The sequence below is a fragment of the Nomascus leucogenys genome, chromosome 6 (genome assembly GCF_006542625.1).
Source record: "Nomascus leucogenys isolate Asia chromosome 6, Asia_NLE_v1, whole genome shotgun sequence".
Taxonomy (NCBI): Eukaryota; Metazoa; Chordata; class Mammalia; order Primates; family Hylobatidae; genus Nomascus; species Nomascus leucogenys.
This window is the reverse complement of record NC_044386.1, coordinates 71,722,000-71,743,541: the sequence shown is the minus strand read 5'-3', so window position 1 is coordinate 71,743,541 and position 21,542 is coordinate 71,722,000. Positions and strand designations below refer to the sequence as shown.

Genomic DNA, 21,542 nt, shown 5'->3' with positions numbered 1-21,542 from the left:
TCTGCCCACCTCGGCCTCTAGGGGTGCTGGGATATCAGGCGTGAGCCACCGCGCAAGGCCCAATTTATTAATCATAAAGGAACTGATTGGCCTGGCGTGGTGACTCACGATTCTGATCCCAGGACTTTGTATGGCTGAGCGTGGGGGATCACTTGAGCCTAGGAGTTCCAGACTGGCCTGGGCAACATGGTGAAACCTGGTCTCTCTTTTTTTTTTTTTTTTTTTTTGAGGCAGAATTTCACTCTTGTTGCCTGGCTGGACTGCAGTAGCATGGTCTCTGCTGCCCGTGGCCTCCGCCTCCAGGTTTGGTTTGTTCACCTGCCTCAGCCTCCCAAGTGGCTGGGATTGCAGGTGTGAGCCACTATGCCTGGCTTTTTTTTTTTTTTTTTGGTAGAGGGGGAGTTTCTCCATGTTTGTCAGGCTGATCTCAAACTCCCGATCTCAGGTGATCCGCCCATGTCAGCCTCCTGGGGTGGTGCGATTCCAGGCATGAGCCACCAGGCCCAATTTATTAATCAGAAAGGAATAGATTGGCCTGGCGTGGTGGCTCACGCTTGTGATCCCAGCTGGGACTTTGGACGGCGGAGCGTGGAGGATCGCTTGAGCCTAGGACTTCCAGACCCGCCTGGGCAACATGGTGAAACTGGTCTCTTTTTTTTTTTTTTTTTTTTTTTTTGAGGGAGTTTTGCTCTTGTTGCCCGGGCTGGAGTGCAGTGGCCTGGTCTCGGCTCCCCACTGCCTCCACCTCCCTGGTTTGGGTGGTTCTCCTGCCTCAGCCTCCTGAGTGTCTGGGATTGCAGGTGTGAGCCACCATGCCCAGTTAGTTTTTTATTTTTATTTTTTTTTTGGTAGAGACCGGGTTTCCCCATGTTGGTCGGTCTGGTCTCCAGCTCCTCACCTCAGGTGATCTGCCGGACTCTGCCTTCCAGAGTGCTGGGATTGCAGGCGTGAGTCACTGCACCTGACCCGACACCAGATATCTTAACGGAAAAACAAAACAAAAACCATAAAGATTAGCCGGGTCTGGTGGGCCCGGGGGGTAGTCCCAGCTACTCTGAAGGCTGATGTAGGAGGATTGCTTGAGCCAGTGAGTGGAGGTGGCAGTGAGCCATGATGGCGCTGCTGTAGTCCAGACTGCGCGGCAGAGCGGGACTGTGTCTCAGGAGAAGGGAAAGGAAAAAAAAATAACGAAAAAGTATATAAAATTGCTAAATTAAGGAGCAGCTTGACAGTATATTATTGAGAGAAATAGAGGCAAAGGTTAGCAGACATCAATGTTCACTTAGTGGAACTGCAGGTGTTCCCAGACAGGAGGCTGCTACTTTTCCAAAAGAAATCCACTATTGACTAAAGAAAAAGAAAAAAAAAAAAACTTGCTTTGTTACAATATACAAATAGCTAAACTTTATATAGCCACCACCCTCCTCTAGGACTGCTCTAAGCCTTTCCCTGCTCTGAAATAGCTGCTATTGTTACCTCCATTGTAGAGAAAACAGATGCCAGAGGTTGTTGTGGAAGGACCATGGAAACTCTGAAATTTACCTGTAAGTTTCGGACTGAAAGGTTCTTCCTACTCTGCTCCTTACACTGCAACATTTTAGTTATATCTCTTAAAATACTGGTCCTTTCTATATTTGGAGGGACTCATCTTGCAGTTTGAAGTTTTCTCCTGCACTAAGCATTTGGTCATAAGCTCATTTGCGTTTTATGTCAGGTTTAAGTACCTCTTTAGACATTGTTCAGTTAGGAATGTAAATATGAGCAAACAGGTGTCTGATTGAAATAGATAACCTAGAAAAAAAATCACTTATGAGAAAGTCAAGAAAATGTGAACTCTGGATTTGTGGCTATTTTCAGAATGTATTAATTTTTTGGTATTTAATGGCATTGTGAGTATATTTATTTTTAAAAATTTCTTGTCTTCTACAGATACATATAAGATAATTAAAAAATATATGATGTATACGTTTTACTTCAAAATAATTCAGAGGAAGAAGGAATGTATATAAATGAAGTGGGAATACAAATGGAACAAAACAGGATGTGGCCAGGTGCGGTGGCTCACACCTGTAATCCCAGCACTTTGGGAGGCCGAGGCGGGCGGATCACCTGATGTCAGGAGTTCAAGACCAGTCTGGCCAATGTGGTGAAACCCCATCTCTACTAAAAATACAAAAATTAGCCGGGTGTGGTGACGGGTGCCTGTAATCCCAGCTACTCGGGAGGCTGAGGCAGGAGAATCACTTGAACCTGGGAGGCAAAAGTTTCAGTAAGCCAAGATCATGCCACTGCACTCCAGCCTGGGCAACCACAGCAAAAGCCCACCTTTAAAAAAAAATACAAAACAAAAACTGGCCACGCCATGAATGAAAAATTGTTGATGTTGTATGTATGTAGGGCAATTATATTATCTTTTTCAACTTTTTTTAGGTTTGAAACTTTTTATTGAATACATGCACACGTCCCTTGATAACTGGGGCTGCTTCCCCATTATTCTCACAGCAGCCCTTCTGATTTTCACTTCATCTTCATTCTTAGAGATTCTGGATTTTTTTTTTTGGCAAGTTCAAATATGTCTTTGCAAGGACTATCCAGCCTGTCTATTTTACGAGAGAGGCTTTGCAGAGTACCTATTCAGCCATATTATCAGAAACAGAAATAGTTTCCAGATTCTTGTCTTGTCCTGTTTAGATTTTTTAAATTCCAAGAACAGTCACCTTCTACCAGACACTCTGATGTTGGAAGACAAAGCATATTTTGTAAGTGGCATGATTTCTGGGCTCCAATTTAGAACAGAGCCACAGCTTTCAACAACCCAAAAATAACTTACTGTGACTCACCAAATTTAGAAAGATGGAGATTATTAAAAAAAGAAAACCTTAATTTACTATGTGACCTCTAAGTATCTGGGCTGAAAATTGTAAAGATAGAAAGGTAAATCAAAAGATATAGAGACTGTAATCATGCACTTACTGAAGCGCTAAATCAAAATATTTTGGGCATACATGAAAGAGTTTAATTTTATCACATTTTTTACTGGCACTATAGCTATTTGCAAGTACATATAAAACCACAGTGTTACATATAAACTACCAAAAAATAACTTTTTAAGAAATGAGACTCATCTAGCAACTTTATTTAAAAGTTTATCTTCAGGGAATAAATAAGGATGGCCGTACAAAAGGATTTAGCCATGGCATGAGAATGTTCTCCCTGGCAAACCAATGGAAATTATTAAATGTGCAACAGGGAACTGTTGGAATAAATTGTAATGCCTTCATATGATCGTATATTTAACCTTTTAAAATGATATTGAAGAGTTGCATAAACTGACTTAAACACACATTCGTAACACATCACTGAATAGGAGAAATATAGGCCAGCAAAGAACATAGAGTTGGTCCAATTTCTACAAAAAAAAGAAGACTCTAATAGCATGTCAGCAGGGAAGGGGGAATATGTCAATGTATGTGTGTATATGTATGTATATGCATAGCAAGTATGAACTTGAAAGGATATATATCAAATTGTTTAAACAGATTACCCCAGAGAGGTAAATAACTTTGGCCTTTGGTGTTCTGTATTCCACATATTCTGAATTTTCTTTTTTTATTTAAATAGAGATGGGATCTTACCCAGGAGCAGTGGCTCACACCTGTAATCCCAGCACTTTGGGAGGGTAAGAAGGGCAGATTGTTTGAGGCCAGGAGTTCAAGACCAATCTGGCCAACATGGCAAAACTCTGTCTCCACTAAAAATTGAAAAATTAGCCAGGTGCAGTGGCTCATGCCTGTAACCCCAGGTACTCAAGAGACTGAGGCATGAGAATTGTTTGAACCAGGAGGCAGAGGTTGCAGTGAGCCGAGATCGCACCACCGCACTCCAGCCTGGACAACAGACCAAGACTCTGTCAAAAAACAAAACAAAACAAAACAACAACCACAACAACAAAACAGCAATAAAGAGAAAACCTAATGGACAGGAGCGATGTCTCATGCCTGGAATCCCAGTGCTTTGGGAGGCCAAGATGGGAGAATTGCTTGAGGCCAGGAGTTCAAGACCAGCATGGGCAACATAGTAAGACCTTTTCTCTACAAAAAAATTTAAAAATTAGCCAGGCATAGTAGTGCATGCTTATACTCCCAGCTAGCTGGGAGGCTGAGGTGGGAGGATCACTTGAGCCTGAGAGTTGGAGGTTGCAGTTAGCTGTGATCACACCACCAGAGAGCCACGACCCCATCCCTGCCTCCTTCCTCTGTCCTATGCTGCAATAAATGTTTCCCACCCACAAATAATTATTAGAGCCTCCTCCCATGTGCCAGCTCCAACCACTGCTAGGTATGATACAGGGGCATCCCTACCCTCTGGAATATATAAAATGTTACACAGACACAGTATGTACACCGGGGAAGGGGGGCCACCCCAGCAGCCCATGCCCTCGCTGGTCCACAGTTAGCCCCACTTTCCTGCCTCAGCTATCTCTCTGAATAAGAAGATGGGAGCCCCCGCTGAGGGAAAAGTTGCTATGGTGAGAGTAAAGGGGCCATCAGGCCTCCTCGAAACAAACCAACTCCACCAGCCTCTGGCTCTTAAATAACAATCATCATCATCCAGAAATTTAGGGACTCAGCCCTGGTCAAGGTGGCAAAGGGTCTGTTTGTCTTTCCCCATTAGACAGAGGTCTTGTCCTGCTACCCTAATTGTAAAGGGGTGCCTGGGAAGGGGTGGTAGGGACATGGTGGTGGTGGAGACTCCAGCCCCACTTCTCCAGGCTTTGCTGACAGGGGCCTGCTTTTAATTTTTATTTTTATTCCGTGACTTTTTTAAAAAAAAATCCCATAACTTCTTTTTCATAACTTTTTTTTGTAACTTTTCATAAAATTTTTTCTACTTTTTTCCCACAAGTTTTTTTGCCACAACTTTTTTACATTGTTTATCCCATAACTTTTTCACCCCATAACTTTTTTAATCCCATAACTTTTTTACTTTGTGTTCTTTTAATAAACACTTGCATAGTTATAATACAATTTTGTAAAAATGAAACACATTTTCTCATGGCAAGCATGCCCAGCATTTGCATAGTATCAATACCTTTAATACTATAGTTTTCAAGAAACACAAAATAAAATTTTAAGACAAAAACAACACTTTGAAACAATTTAATAATTTATTACATTACAGTAGCATCACACCAGCAGTCAATAATGTCACTCTAGGGAAAAATCTTTCAGTATTTCCATTACACATTCTGTTTACAAGAATTCATACGCTGGTTAAATTCATTCTAAGAAAACTTGGCAAATAAAGCTTTGGACTGGAATTGGCATTTCTTTCTCTGCTTTTCCTTCCCACCATTTCTTTCTCTTATACTACAGTATTCATATTTTAAAATGTTTTAACTTATTTCAGAACATTAAGATAGCAGTTACATTTTTTAATAGTTACATTATTTTAAAATGACTCTTTAACATAAAGTTTTAGAGAAACTATATTATGGATAGGACTGATGTACATTTTCAAATTTTCTAAAAATCAGCTTTGGTTTTAGAGCTATTTTTTCATTTCTGGAAAATCTATCAGGTTTAATCAAATACTTTTAAAATAATTATTACACACTGCAATCTTTAAATAGGTGTTTTGATTTTCCTACAGAAATTAAAATGTATTCGGTGGAACTCACATTTTAAAATTCTATGTTTCTGATGAACTCTTAACCATCCAATGTTGCCTTCGAAGCAAACTGAGAGCTGCCTTACACTGAATGAGGAAGAGCACAAATACTCGGCTGAATGAGGTATCGCAAAAGACGGCATGCACTTTGAAGAAAGACTTAAGTTATTCTCATACAATTTCCATTCTTTTTAGCTTTTTCTTAAATATATGACAAATACCTACACAAAGAGTGGTATTTCAGTCAATATAGTAAATTTATTTTCCAGACTGACCTTCAGTTTAAATATGCCAGTGTCTGATTTAATCCATAGGCACCTGATGAACACATTATTGTCAGATTGGTTACAGATGCTAAACGCTATGTGAAGGTCATTCCTAGTCACTGATATTTATCATGGTAAAAGTGAAGTGATTTCAATGATAAAAGTACCTATGAAATAATTTATCAATGTATTAGATAAACCCAGTTTCAGAATGATAAAAGAAAAAACGTTAGACCAAATAATGTGGCTAATTAACAGCGGTCCGATTTCTAGCCCGAGGGTTTAAAGTGCTCTTAAAGTAACTGTCTTTAAACTGAACTCAAAGAATGCAAAAGCGGCAAGTTCAGAAAATAAAAGGCCAGAACAGGACTTTAAGTGCATTTTAAACCCACGGGCTAGAAATCGTACCACTGTTAATTAGCCGCATTATTTGGTCTAACATTTTTTCTTTATCATTCTGAAACTGGGTTTATCTAATACATTGATACATTCATAAAATTTGGAAGAGTCAGTTGAAGTCACAAGGACCGAATATTTGCCCTCGTTCAGTGAATGCTGGCAAATCTGTTATTCCATTGGTTAAATCATATTGTTGCTCTCCTGTTAATGTCATAGAAGTATCAGGAGGATGCCAAACACTAAATCTGGAGATGGTCTAGTAACTAGAAATCCCCACCCCAGGGAGCACACATAGATCTCTCCCTACCTCCTAATAATGTGATGTGTTCTGGAACACAGACATTAGAACTTCATGAAGTTTGAACTGTTGAGTCTTTCCCAAGCATCATCAAGTTATGATTTAGGCAATATATGACTGAAATGCATTCATTCATCACGCATAGGCACAGTCACATAAATATTGCACAAAATATGTCCCTAACTGAAACCGAGAGGTACAGAAACATATTTCTCTTTGTAAAGAAGTTTGTGAGAAAATATAACTGTGTGATTGTATAGACACGTTTCCTGATAATACATCGACGTTCACGAACAGTAGATTGCACTGCAGTTTGTAAACATTTTAAGTTTCATAAACTTCTCCTTCATTTTCAAAGATAGTACAATACTGTCTACTAAAATTCCTTTTTGTTTCAACTAAGTACTCTCACACATATTAGTTTATAATAATGTTTCTTATTATTTTTAAAGTGTTTTCCATTCAAGGAAAAGAAGTAAACTCCTATGTCAGAGTAACCAAGGTGGTTGAAGAATAGGTATTAGCCAGAGAGGTCTAGATGGTAAAATCAATCTTCAAGCCTCAAAGAAGCTCCGTGAACAGAGAGGAATGCCAGGCGTCACACAGCTTTCCTTCACTCTAATTATTCTTGGCTAGAGCCTGTATGCCTGTTCCAGGGACATTTGAACTCGTAAAGGATTTCTTATGATCTTCACTAAATACATTAAGAAGAATGCCAACCAGTGCCCTTTTGTGTACCAGTGCCCTTTTGCGTACTGAGGCATGTAGTCATGTGATTAAAACAGGTAACATGAACTCTGACTTTAAAATGTAGTATAGATACAAATGCTCTAAGCTAGGAAAGGTTTTCCACATCCACAGTCAATGATGGGAACCTTTCATTCCTCAGAAATCATCCCTTTTTAGGTCACCGAAAAACAGTACAACTGCTGCAGCTCATGATGCAGTATCTTCATGAGCCCAGAGCACATACAAATCCTAAGGGAACCACCATAATACAGCGCTAATTCTTGGCACCGGGACAGATGAAACACACTCTATCCTGCACATACCTGCCAGAGCAGGCCACTTTCCTCTTCTGTGAGATTTAAAAAGCTCCCCCAAAACGTTATGACTCCCATCACCAATACACAGAAAATGGAGGAAAGGCTGTTTCCAGTTCTCGGCCTTTAAACAGCTCTAAATGTCAGTACTCATAGTGGCATATTACAAAGTAATAAACAGTGCACACTTGGGGGCAGACCACATATTGAGCTAATGAAGAGCTCACTGTGATTTAGATTAAACACTAGCAGAACATAGGCAAATTTTATCTGAATTCTGTAATGAATATACATGCTGCAATAACATTACAAAAGCATGGCAGCCTATTCCAAACCAACGAGAACAGTTTTGTGCAAAGAGTGGGTCTTTGTGTGTTTGAACTCCCACCACATGAGGGCAAACTCGATATGCATGCTAATGACCTACAATTATGAAATTAAAAAAGAAAAATACTAAAGGATGCCAGAGTGAACATCAGTGAAAGCCACAGAGACCCACTGTCTTTTAACTTTTTACAAATAAACTTAAACTATAAATTAGAAACACAAATAATCATGAGTGGCTCTAACATTCAAATGAACTAAATGAATTGTGTCGGAGATTAACCCCATAACTTGGTTTCTTATTTAAAAATTTCTTGGCCAGCTCTTTGATGATGATGATGTTTATCTCCTTCTTCTCGGCAGCCAAGCCCAGCCAAAGAATGGAAGACAGCCATTGCTGCCCAAGCCTGGGTGCTCCTGGTGGTCCCGCACGATCGGCTGTGCAGTAGGGTTGTCACAGGGAGGACCCTTCCTGGCCTCTCCTTGCGCAGGGGATCTGAGGCTCACCTCACAAAGATCTTTGGAGAGAGGGAGGCAGGGATCTGAGCACAGTGGGAGCCCCCCTCTTCCTGCCTGCCCACCCCACCTGAGGGCTCTACTCACCACCATGCTTGTCTGCAGCCCCAAGCTCCTGGGGGGCTGGGGCTCCTGGACCGGGCTCATCAGCAGGGTTCTGGGCAGCAGCCAGGAATTTTCTGTGCCCATTGTTGTCATCGCCACAGGCCCCGATACCATCTGCTGCAGCTCCAGCAGCTTCACCTGGAGGGAGGGGTGCTCAGCTGTCATGCCACTGCCTGCGCCCACCCTCACACCCACCCCTACCCACACCCCCACAGAGATGTTGCACACCCTACCTTCATCTCCTCCCTGTCCTGGGCCAGCCTGATGAGGTCCTCCTCCCAGTGCCACATCTTTGGCATGGCCCCCTGGCTCTGTTAAAAGGTGATGGGTTTTCCTGCGGGAGGACAGGGCTCAGACACTGGGGCCCCTCTGACGGCCCTGCAGCTCCCCCTGCCATGCCCTGGCCTCCCACTCACTGATGGCATCTCTCTCGCCAGTACTGGATGAATTGTATTTCTTGTTTCTTCACCAGCTCACTCAGGTCTGCCTTCTCCTCCAGGTGGTCCATAAAGCTGCTCTGGAGCCAAAATATTGTGGTCACATCTCGGCAGTGACCTGCCCTCAGGTGGCATTTTCAAGTCATGGAGAAGGCGGAGGGGAGTCCTGGCATGGGCCAGCTTCTCCATGACTTCCTGCAGGACCCGGTGGGTCTCCCCACTCACAGACTCGCCCCCAGTCCCTGGGGCTGGGACCGCTGCCTCTGGCTCCTTCTGGGCCGAGGCCACCGGGTGAGCCAGGTGCTGGCAGCACACCCTCTGCTCTTTCACCTGCTCTCGTAACCGTGCCTGCTTCTCCTGGGCACTGGCTCCAGCGGACTTGAAAAATGCCACCTGAGGGCAAGATGTGAGCATTCTTGTAGGGGCATACACGGAAGAAATGGGGCAGAGAGTTGGAGTGCAGCCCCTTCCCTTGGGGCCTCAGAGAGTGCACCTGTTGGTCACAGGTGAAATGGTGTCTGACCACTGGCTCTCGGAAGGGGTGAGGGTCCAGAGAAATCAGAAGGCAGGGAATCTAAGAGCATAAAGGGGTCTTGGAGGGACCACAGAGGAAGGTGGCAAAGTGGGTGCAGGGGGAGTCAGGCTCACCGTGGCCTCCCTGCTCTCCAGGTCCTCTGGGACGCTCGGCATGGGCCGAGGTTCTCCTCCATCTCCTGTGGGGGGTGGCCAGCTGGGTCCTCAGACAACCCAACAAGGGAGGTACCGTGGGCCCACCTCTACCTCCACGCTCACTGTGTAACCCTGAGCCAGCCCCTCGCCAGAGAGGAATGAGCTGCTGTTCTTTATTTTTACTTTTAAGAATCAAGATCTTCCTATTCCGCCCAGGCACACTCCCACTACTGGTCGATGTGGGAGTTCTGACCTGCTCCCTTTCTGACCTGGGCCAGTTCAGCCATCCTTAGGCAACTTGGTGGCCCCCTGCTCACAAGAGGTCACCGCACTGATGCCAGACTTAGTGCAGGCACCCGGTCAGCATAATGACCAGCTGTTCTAAAGGTCTCTTCCAACTCCTCAATCCTATGCTGCTAACAGTCCCCCCTTCCTCCTGGGGCTCTCTCCTCTTCCTCTGAGCGGTCTCCCGTACCTTCCCCAGGGAGAGCCATGAGGCCCAACTGGGCTGTTAGCTGCTGGTTCTCCTGGCTGGCAGCTTCCAGGCGCTCCTAAGGGGCCAGGAAAGAGTGAGAAGGGATGGAGTTTGCCAGGTCGTCCCCCTCACGGCCCCATCCTCGCAGCTCCCTCCCCTGGGTCTCCTGCAACTTTTGGCGGGCCATCTCGGCCACCCCTTTGCCCCAAGCTTCCTGCTGCTGCAGCTGGTTCATTAGCTGGGTCTGCTGCAGTCACTGCCTGTGCAGCACCTCCTTCTCAGAGGTCAGCTGCTGATAGGTGGCCACCTGCTGCTGATAGGTGGCCACGTACTGCTGCAGGTGGCCCAGGTAATGGTCTGGCTGCTGCTGCAGACTCTGAGCCTCTTGGCTCTTCAGCTCCACCTGCAGGAAGACCCTGGGTGTGCGGGCACGTGGTGGCTGGTTTCCAGATTCTGGGCCCATTAATAGGGTAGGGAGGGCACTGTGGGGGCTCTGTCGGCTGCCCAGGCCCCTGTCCCCTTACTCCAGGCCTAAGTGACTGCCTCGCTTTCCTAGAACCCCATGCCTCCTTCCCCAGCCTCAAATCTCATACCCTCTTCTCGTTTAATCCTCAGCACCTCTGTAAGGAAAATGCTAACTTCCATTTGAAGTTAAAGAGACAGAGACTTAGAGATGCAAAGTACTTGAATGGTGACCAGTGGAATGGAGGCTGGAATCCAGTTTTAATCTAAGGAGACTTTTTGTTTTGTTTTGAGACAAGAGTGTCACTCTGTGGCCCAGGCTGGAATGCAGTGGTGCAATCTCAGCTCACTGCAACCTCCACCTCCTGGGTTGAAGCAATTCTCGTGCCCCAGCCTCCTGAGTAGCTGGAATTACAGGCACGTGCACCATGCCCGGCTAATTTTTTTTTTTTTTTTTGTAATTTTAGTAGAGATGAGGTTTTACCACATTGGCCAGGCTGATCTCAAACTCCCGACCTCAAGCGATTCTCCTGCCTCAGCCTCCCAAAGTGCTGGGATTATAGGCGTGAGCCACTGCGCCTGGCATAAGGAGCCTGTTATACCACTGTCTCTTCCCCGGTGACTGGGGGGCTCCATGCCTCTAGCTGGGATGATGATGTCAAGACCAGGGAGGAGCCCAGGGCTACCCCCCTCTAAAAGTCAGAGGGCAGGAAGCAAGAAACAGCCACAGGACTGCCCTGGGGGTGCTGTGGTCACCAGCCCCCAGGCTGGAGCTGCCTCTGGCCTGGCACCTCCCCTCCCCAGAGGCTAGTGCCCGCCTCCCAGCCCTTCTTGGATGGGGTGGAGGTTTCCGTCTCCACCTCATCCAGCTTCTCCTGTAGCTCCTTTACTTGCTGCTCCAAACGCAGGGTGCTCTTGTTCTCATTGTTCAGGACAGAGAGAAGCAATCAGCAACCACCCACTGCAGCTGGAGACCCCAGAACTTGGTGTCTGCCTCCCATGGCACCAGGAAGGGTGGAGGCAGGTTAGAAAAATCATCCCCTCTCTCCCACAGCCACCTGGTTCACAGGTGCCTTTAGAAGTAACATTTCACGTGAGGGCTACACTGCCCCATTTTAGAGGTGGGGAAACAAAGGCCCGGAGGGCTAGGGAGGAGGGCAGGCTCCCCAGCTGGGGCAACGCACCAGCTCCTCGAAGACGCTCTGTGGCTTGGCCAGCTGCTGAAGCCTCTCCTGCTGTTCCTGGAGCCTCTCCTCCTGCTCTCGAAGCCTCTCTTCTTGGACCCGGTTCAGGAGACTTATGCGATGATTCTTTTCGACCTGGGCCTGGAGCTTTCCTGCCACTCTCTCGAGTTGCTTCCTCAGGTGCTGCAGCTCCACCTCAGAGGGCACTGCTGGGGGCTCTCGGGGCAGGGGTTCAGCTGAGAAAGGAAGCAGACAATAAGGGCCTCTGGATTCTCAAACAAAACAAAACAAAACAAAAACCCTCCTCTTGGTGCACAGCTCCTCTCAGGCTCCCCAAACTTGGCCTCGCTGCTAATGATTCCTTGCACCTGGATGGTAGCCTGTCTTCAAAGCCACTTTCAGATAGAGAGAACTGTGGGTGGCTGACAATGGGCCCCCTTTGCTGATAGGGACACTGAGGCTCATAGAGATGACGACTTGCTGTCTCCTGGCACAGACCTCTTTCCCTCTGCCTCCCTCTCCCTTCCATCCACCCACCTCCCTAGGGCATTCTAAGCCACCCCCACAGCCCTCTGATGCCAGTCCTGCTCCCAGGTCATGCCGGCCCCATCTTACCCATCTGCTTTTTGAGTTTGGACTCCAGCTCCTCTACCCGATGCGTATAGTGATTTTTTGACTTTTTCAATGTGTCAATCTGCCCAAAGCACAGAGGGAAAGGGCCCTGGAGAGAGGGGCTGGTGGCTGGGCAGGCTCCCATCTCCCTCTCTGCCCCCACCCCCATAAAGCCCAGACCCATGACCACCTCTGGCTGTACTATTCTCATTTTACAGATGCCCAGAAAGATCCAGTGGCCTATCTAAGGTGGGGTGGCTGAAGGGTCAGATCTCACCTCCTGCGACATTTTGCTCATCCTCTGCTGCCACCGGGCCCTCTCTTCTTCTATTTGGCAAGCATATTGATCTCGTTCTAATTGGACTTGGGTCAGCAACTCCTTCAACTGCAAGAATGGGCACAGAAGTTAGGAAGGGCTGTCACTGGTCCTCACCTGCTCCTGGCCACCTGGGGTCATCTTCCTTCCACATCCCTCCCTCTGCAAAACCTCACCCGTGTTAGCTGTGTTTTCAGCCGTGCCGTCTCCTTTGTGGACTGCTCTAATCGCCACCGGCTAAGTTCTCTACTGCGGCTCGAGAACTGGATGGTGAAGAGTGAGAAGTTTTGATCTGGGGAGCCTGGGACATTCCACACAGTGCCCCTTAAAAGGGCCAGGGCTAGGCCCAATAAACAACTCGGTCACTAAAGATCAAGGCATTTCCAAGCCCGTAGTCTGGTTTTTAAAAGAACTCAGAAAAGTTGGAAGGGACAGGGAAAGAGATTGAATTTACAGCTGGCTAACAGAGGCCCAGAGAGATCAGATAATATTGCTATTGTTATTACTATTATTATTACCACTGTTTGAACCTTTATGGAGGGCTTCACCAGGTACCATGCTAGCAATCCCATTTAATCCTCACAACCACCACAGGAGACAGTTACTATGATTACCTCTATTGTGTATTTGAAAAAACATGGAGTATTTGAGGTTAAGTGCTTGCCTAAGATCAATTAGGCAGAGCTGGGATTTGAACACCCAGGTCTATCTGATTCTCTAAGCCCATTTTTCTTGCTGGGGGTGGGGGCACAGATAGGAAGGGGAAAATTAATCTTTTGTACACTGTTTTGAAACGATGATACATTCACATAGTCCAAAACTCAGAAAGTACAGAAAGGAAGTATCTCCCAGCCACCCTGTTGCTCTCTCCTGAATTTTTTATGAACCCTCTCAGACATGTTTTATGTCTATTATCATAGTATATACACAAACACGCGCACACACACACATTTCCCCTCTCTACAGAAATGGTAACATACTAAAGGTACTCTTCTGTACCTTCACAGTACGAGTACCCAATACCCCACCTAGGACCTGGCCAAGACCACAGCCAGGTAAGGGCAGGGCAAGCACTTGGCCTCCAAGCTCTGTGTCCAGGGCTCACTCCCCACAGTGCCCCCCAACTCACCCACGGCAGCTGACTCAGCCCCATGCTGCCTCTAACAACCATAAACAAAAGCAGCGAGAAATGGCCATGCTGCCTTCTGGGCAGGACACTCCATCCTGCAGAAGGGACCTTTAGGCTCACTCCTCCATCTGTGAAGCCGGGCACCCAGGGGACAGGGCAAGTGGTTGAACTCACACTGATATCCTTCTGTGTGGTGGCTCCAGCAGAGAGAGCCCGCTCCAACTCTCCTATGCACTGAAATGAACATTGCAGGCGGCCTGCCAGATCCTTGGACTCTTCTGCAATGACAGAGTTGAGATGGGGCCCAAAGGACTCCCCCTGAAGACCTGTCAAAATGCCAGGTTGAAGGATGACAGGGTGTCCAGATTCCTACCTTCAAAGTGTCTGAGAACACCTTTTGTGCGACACAGGTCCGTGTGGAGCTTATTTTTCTCTATATTCAGTACCTTGATTTGAACCTTTGGGAGAAAAACCAAGCAAGTGCTGAAAGAGAAGGAAAGAAACATTCTTGGGAGGACAGGAGGAAACTTCACACCCTCCACTCACTTCTAGCCCCCATTCGGCCTGGCGTCTCTTGTTGTTTTCTTTCTTTTCCTATAGGAAGAGGAAGACAGAGCTCTTACCAGGGGGAGGCAGAGACGGCACAGCAAGAGACATGCCCCCAGAATGCCACCAATGCCCCAGGACAGGCCCACCCATGGGACCAGGTTATGAGAGGCCCTGTGGGGATGGGGTGGAATGTGAGGAGTGAGCCTTCTTCCCCAGGCTGGGAGTGGGTGAGATGAGACTGAGGCCTCTATGTCTGAGTGCCCCCCAAACCCAGCAGTCATGTCGCGAGGAAAGGAAATCACGTTACTTCTTCCAGTTGATGTTCCAGGTCTTTATTCTGTTGTTTCTGTGGGGAGAGTCAAATGAAGGTGGTGGAGGGTGGCCCCTCAACTCTATTCCCCAGACCAGGAAGCGGTAGGCAGGGGCCAGGAAAGGATTTTAAAGGCAAAGTTCTCAGACATAATGGGAACATGAACCGGTAAACTCTCCTCAAGCTCCCAAGGACGGAGGATTTGGGTCTTTGTTGGTTTTTGCCCACAGCCACAGAACTCAAAGTCTGAATCAGGACTCTCTTGAGAGGACAGTAACATAAACCCCTAGAGATGGAGTTTGAGAAAGGCCCCTCCTTCTGGCAGCTTGTGATTTAGAAAAGTGCGTTCATTCAATAAACATTTACTGAGCACGTACGGGCCAGGTACGGTTCTTCACAGCAGATATAGGATGGAAAAGGACAGACAGAGCCCTTGGCCCTGAGGTTTCCATTCTAGGGGGCCTTTAAATCTCAGACTCTCAGAGCTAACAGAGACCTTTGATACTCACTACCTCCTCTGGAAACACAAGCCCAAAAAGGAGAGGTGGCTTGTCCAGAATCGAAGATCAAATTAGGGACTGAGTCACAGCAGAAATACAGGGCCCCTGACAACCAGTCAGGGTAGCAATTCCCCGAGAGGCAACAACCCCAGGGCGTGTGTAGCAAGGACTTGAGCAGGGGTGTCTGGAGAGGAGAGAGTCGGCAAAGAGGGCAGCAAAGGAAGAGCCCCGCTGCATGCTCTGGGGTCCCTCCAGGTGAGGCCTGGGCACCCCAGCTCCCTATTTACCCTTGGCACCAGGGGCCCCCAGCTTTTTCTTCAGGGCCCTAAGGGGAAACCAGCCCAGGATTGGCAGCATGGAATCAGGGAACCCCACTGAACTCTTACCAAAGATTTGATGGTGTTCTTCAGTTTATTGATTTTTACGGACCTTGAATCCCAGACTACTGCCGGTTCTTGGCACGGGCTCTGAGGCGCATGCAGAGAGGAGGAGGTGGAGCAGGGGTTTGGGGAGAGGTAGAGAGAACAATCATTGGGGCTGGGGTCTGCGGGCTGTCTCAGCTGGCAGAGGGGCACCTAGTCCCCGCTGTGTGAGGAGGTTGGAGGGCTGGCCTGCAGGGTCACTGCATCTCCACCCAGAGCCTCTTACCTCCAGATCCTTCAGGGTAGCCGATGATGTTGGGCCCTCCCCATGGAAACCTGTTGCTGACTACAAGAGATGAGAGTGCATATGGAGATGTTCTGTCCCCCTCAGTGTCTGAGCCCTCTGACTTCCTTTCTTCCCCATCAACTGGCAACATTTTCTTTTCTGCCTATCTTGGACCTTTGTCCCATAACTCTGTGCCAACTTCTCTCACGGTTCTTATCTCCCCACCATCCCACCCGGGAGCCCTTTCAATGACTCCTGATGGCAAGTGACTGCTCTCATTGTCCTGGCTTCCCCTTGAGACTGGGGATGAGGAAAATCAAACAGCAATGCTGGGTGTCCTGGGTGTTTACAGCAGGCCATGTACTATGTACTAGGGATTAACATAAAAACAACAATAACAAATCTCACTTAAACTTCACAAATGGAAGTCAAACAATACCACCTCTGTTATACAGATGTAAAAAGAGAGGCCCAAAGAGCTCAAGCAACTTGCCGTAAAATCATATCCCTCCCAGACGGAGAGGCGGAGAGGTAGGAATCAAACCCAGAATTCCTTTTTTTTTTTTTTTTTTTTTGAGACAAAGTCTTGCTCTGTCTCCCAGGCTGGAGTGCAGTGGCACAATCTCGGCTCACTGCAAGCTCCGCCTCCCAGGTTCATGCCATTCTCCTGCCTCAGCCTCCCGAGTAGCTGGAACTACAGGCACCCGCCACTATGCCTGGCAAGTTTCTTTGTATTTTTTAGTAGAGACGGGGTTTCACCATGTTAGCCAGGATGGTCTCAATCTCCTGACCTCGTGATCTGCCTGCCTCGGTCTCCCAAAGTGCTGGGATTACAGGCGTGAGCCACCACACCCGGCCAAACCCAGAATTCTTAACCAGTACGTAACAGTCCATCCACAATCTTAGCAATTATCCTCTACTGCCCCTTGGGCCCCCTGTCCCCAGGAGCCTGACCAGCCAAGACTCACATCCCCAGGTGACTGGCAACCACTAGAAGTGGCTGCCTCAGGGATACTGCCATTTGTTTTCCTGTTCCTCTTCGCTCCTGCTGTAACTCTACGGCTCTTTCTCTGCCAATATTCTTTAAACTGTGGGAAAGAAGAGCAGTAATACTCATGAGAACTGTCAGCCCCTACAGCCACATCCTCTTTTACAGTTTTTACAAAATACTGTTATACGCCATCTGATGTAATGACAGCAACAACAGTACAGGGTGTTGTCACAATCATTTAGTGACTGAGAGGGATTGATATCATGGCTAGAAAAAAGAAAAAGGCGATACTGGGACTTTGAAACTCAGTCTTCTGACTCCAAGCTCTGAGGTTTTGCCAAGAATCAGCAGCTGCCAGGGACCAAAACCAGAGGCAGAGGTAGAAAAGTAAACATTAAGTAGGCAGGAACTGTATGCCATGTGGTTTAGAGTCATACATTCTCACACGTGTCTGTCAGTGTGAAGAAGTGCACCAGTACCTCTCAAACTTTTATATCAATGTGTCCTCATGGCAGAAGGCAGCCTTTTTGTTAAATCTGGGAATTTATCAGAAAGAGGACAAACCAAGCCTCATTTCAGAGAGAAGTCTGGTATACTCTTAGAAACCTATGTGACTGTCATCCCTAAGGACATTCATGTTTTTTCTCTTGATCTCAAGAGAATCAAGGGAAACTGATGCTTCAGAAAGATGTCCCACATTTATCCTGTGGCACTCAAAGTACCCAAGGTTGAGATGATATGAGGAAGATTCAAGCTGTCAAGTTCAGTTTCCCAAGATCTATTCCACAGAAGATGAGCAAATCTCACTTCAGAGACCACTGACTGAAGGGCAGTCTGGTCCCAGAACCATGGAGAATTAGAATATGAGGCGGAGAACTGAGAAAAACACGTTAAAATCTCTCTGGAAAGTAGAAGCCTGGGAGAAAACCAAACCAAACCCATTCTCCCATTGCCACCCAGAGACACTGTCAACGTTTTGAGCTCATGGGGGAAGTGTAGGCTTTTCCCACTGTCAGTGTCTATGTTAAGGGAGTGAGGCAGCCTGAAACCTCTTGCTCCTAGGTCCCATCATCTCCATTCCCTTTGCAGCTGGAAATTTGTGCTGTGACCAGAGGAATCAGAAATGGGGTGACAACGCTTAGGGGACTGGGTCATAAGACCAAAGGCTGGTCTTGCAGTAATGACAGTTCCTAGGTGGATTGTGACATCACTACATTCCACTCCTCCTGGTCGGGGCGGGGAGGGACCACATCAGCACAATGTCTGAGTTGCTGCTCCACAATGGGGGAGGGAAACACAGGGTTGGGACCCAGCTCCTTGGAGATGCCAGCACAAAGAACCCAGGGATGTCGACCTTGAGGCAGCAGGAGGGGAGGGCAGAGTCTGCAGCAGGGAGTCCCAGGAGTCACCAGCCCAAAGTCACCCAGGGATGACTGGCGAGGGTGGGGCCTGGGTCCTTGGAGATGAGAGCCCAAAGAGCCCAGGGAGATCAAGCTTGGGGTGGCAGGAGATGAGGGCCCAGTAATGGAGTGGGGAGCCCCAGAAGCCACCCACCCAAAGTCACCCTGGGGTGATTGGCAAGGGCAGGGACTGGGCCGCTTGCTGAAGGGGTGGGGCTGACTGAGAAAACTTTGGTGGGGGTATCCCAGAGGCACCAGGGTTGGGGGCCCAGTCCAGTGTGCCTCAGGAGTCATATGGGCTCTGGCAGGGGTCTTGTCATCAGAGGAGATCTGTGGCTGGGTTGGGGGGCTATGACCTAGTGCGTTTTTACCTTTTTCTTGGCTGCAGCCAATTTGTTCTGTTGAGTTTCTTCTGCCATCACAGGTTGGGGAGGGAGGCAGGGTTGGGGCCACTTCAGCAAAATCCCAGTGAGCAGCGATCAACACCTCCAGTCACCTACCAGGCAGCTGTGTGACTGAGCCAGAGGAGGCGTAACCAAGGCCCCAGTAGAATGCGGAATAGGGGCGTGGACTTAATGCTCCAAGCCCATTGGTCAATGAAAAAGATAAAGGGGAAGGGGGCATGGCTAGACAGCAGTGTGTCCAGAGGGACCTGTGGCTCACAAGGAAAGCTGCCCATGCAACCACTGTTCCCACCCACTCTAAGAGAGGGGAGAGGCCTCCCACTCTGGAAGAGAAGAGGGGCTGGCTTTTGCTTTAAAAGCTTTAAAACTTTAAAAAATATACGTGTGTATACTTTATATATATATGTGTGTCCATGTGTATCTATGTTTTTCTCCATAGCTGTCTTCATTATCCAGCTTCTATGCAAGGTCTGTGATTTTGGCCTGTATTTTTCATCTTTGATTACAGTACAAAAATTACCAGTATTAATTTAACTGAGCTACAGATCCTATAAAAATGGAAAATCCATAGCATGTTTGATGATTAATGAAGCAGACTATATTATCCAACATTCTAATAAGATCAAATAATCACAATGATTTCTCTTTTTTGGAAAAATGTTTCTCTTATTCTCCTACATTTTTGTTAAGCTTTTTTTTCTTAAATAAGAAACATGTCTAACATCTGTAAAAACACAAAGCTTTTGGGTCAGGTGCAGTGGCTCATGCCTGTAATTCTGGGACTTTGAGAGCCCGAGGTGGGTGGATCATGAGGTCAGGAGATCGAGACCATTCTGGCTAACATGGTGAAACCCCATCTCTACTAAAAATACAAAAAAGGCCGGACGTGGTGGCAGGCAACTCTAGTCTCAGCTACTTGGGAGGCTGAGGCAGGAGAATGACGTGAACCCAGGAGGTGGAGCTTGCAATGAGCCAAGATCATGCCACTGCACTCCAGCCTGGGCTACAGAGCAAGACTCCATCTCAATAAATAAATAAATTAATTAATTAAAATAAAAAATGTAATAGTAAGAGCAATGTGAACAAAAGATGCAATAAAATAATTTAGAAAATACAAACTATTAAAAAATAGATATTAAAACTTGTGCAACAAAGTCAAACAGCACCCGAAGAAAATGTATATACCCTTACATGTTTGTTTAAAAAGCAATTTAAATTATGTTAATCCACTAATCTAGGAAAAGCAAAATAAACAAAAAGGGGGAAATAATTAAGACATCAGGAAAAGGTAAAAAGAAACACCTCTAGATTTAAAAAATAAAACAAAGGATTCCTTCAAAAGACTGAGATAATAAAACAGTGGAGCCTCTGATAAGTAATCAAGATAAAGAAAACTTTTAAGAGAAAAGGGCATATAGCCACATGTGAATATGATGCAAAAAGTGAAAAGTTTACACAACTTTAGAACACCTTAGAAGTATGGATGACATGTTCTTTTTTTTTTTTTTTTTGAGACTGAGTCTCGCTCTGTCACCCACTTTGGAGTGCAGTGGCGCGATCTTGGCTCACCGCAAGCTCCGCCTCCCAGATTCACGCCATTCTCCCGCCTCAACCTCCCAAGTAGCTGGGACTACAGGTGTCCGCCACCACGCCTGGCTAATTTTTTGTATTTTGGCTTAGTAGAGATGAGATTTCACCATGTTAGCCAGGATGGTCTCGATTCGTGATCCGCCCGCCTCGGCCTCCCAAAGTGCTGGGATTACAGGCGTGAGCCACCGCACCCGGCCGAAGTGTTCATTTTTTTTTAAGAATCTACAGTTACGAAAACTAACTGACGAAGTGGAAAATCTGGAGACCAATATGCAGAAGAAGGAAAAAGACAAAGACTCATCCTCCAAATTGGATATTTATTTAAACCAGAATTTGTCGGCCTCAGCAATATTGATATATTGGGTCAGATAATTCTTTGTGGAGGGTTCTCCTGGTGTGTTGACGGACATTTAGTAACATTCCCTCTACCCACAGGATGCCAATAAGACCTCCCGACCATGACCAGTTGTGACCACAAAAAATGTCTCCAGATATTTCCCAATGTCCCATAGGAGGCAAAATACTCCTGCAGTTGAAAATTACTGTGTAAACCAGATCTACATCCTAGATCTTAGAAAAAAGATGTAAAGCTTCCCAACTCAGCCCTGCATACCCTTGATGCTGAAATGAAATAACAGCCTTAAAGGAAACAAACAAAACTATAATCTTATTTAATACAGAAGTAAAAACGCAAAAATAAAATATTACCATAGCCATTCTAACAGTGTTTATTATAGGAATGTAAAGATGATTCAAAATTAGGAAAATTTCATCAGGCAATTCACAAATTATATTTCTACGTATAATTGAAGGCACAATCATGAAAAACAAAGTAGCTCTACATGCATTAAGTCCATGATCCATTCAGTGAAAAACACAAGTTGCAGATGTCTTACAGAAGGAAAACTTAACACTGAACACATATTTTCACCATCTCCTCTTTGTCCTGAGGCTCCAATAGAAATACACTGAAGAATAAACATTGTATAAGCACACAATTACAAAAAAGGAATGGGGTTACCAACAGAAGAGAATTCATCTTCATTAGACAATGACAGTAAATGGAAAATGGTTAATTAACGGAGCGAAGCAAACAAAGGTGGAGGTCAGGGGGATACCGAGAACAAGGGGCTAATTTGTCCCACAGCAACCTGGAAAGGTTCTAGACTCAAACGTGAGGTACCCCCGAGAGTGGGACTGATAGGCAAGACTGAAAACAGAGATTAACCAAAAGCCCATATAGAG

The 21,542-nt window shown here is 46.4% G+C and overlaps 1 protein-coding gene and 1 long non-coding RNA gene across 3 annotated transcripts; one reads left to right on the top strand and one right to left on the bottom strand.

Moving 5' to 3' along the window:
• The first annotated feature begins 235 nt into the window (after positions 1–235).
• Positions 236–7,075, top strand: LOC115835497. Its single transcript, XR_004030484.1, has 3 exons — positions 236–246; positions 6,195–6,196; positions 6,858–7,075. It is a non-coding gene; the product is annotated as an uncharacterized LOC115835497 (long non-coding RNA).
• A 483-nt stretch (positions 7,076–7,558) lies between these two features.
• LOC100589930 (golgin subfamily A member 8S-like) lies at positions 7,559–18,749 on the bottom strand. 2 transcript variants are annotated; one of them, XM_030814407.1, is made up of 19 exons: positions 18,675–18,749; positions 16,881–17,000; positions 15,913–15,972; positions 15,651–15,731; positions 14,762–14,800; positions 14,452–14,499; positions 14,279–14,363; positions 14,080–14,183; positions 12,953–13,039; positions 12,738–12,845; positions 12,464–12,542; positions 11,852–12,084; positions 11,525–11,596; positions 10,203–10,278; positions 9,707–9,771; positions 9,038–9,138; positions 8,855–8,955; positions 8,604–8,759; positions 7,559–8,518 (listed from the first exon to the last, which is right to left on the bottom strand). In XM_030814407.1, the coding sequence occupies exons 1-19, from the start codon at positions 18,720–18,722 to the stop codon at positions 8,343–8,345; spliced, it is 1,839 nt and encodes a 612-aa protein (XP_030670267.1). In that variant the 5' UTR covers positions 18,723–18,749; the 3' UTR covers positions 7,559–8,342. The 2 variants fall into 2 exon arrangements, with proteins under 2 accessions (XP_030670267.1, XP_030670266.1); XM_030814406.1 differs by having other exon boundaries at positions 12,953–13,053; positions 14,088–14,183; positions 18,675–18,722.
• Positions 18,750–21,542: the final 2,793 nt, after the last annotated feature.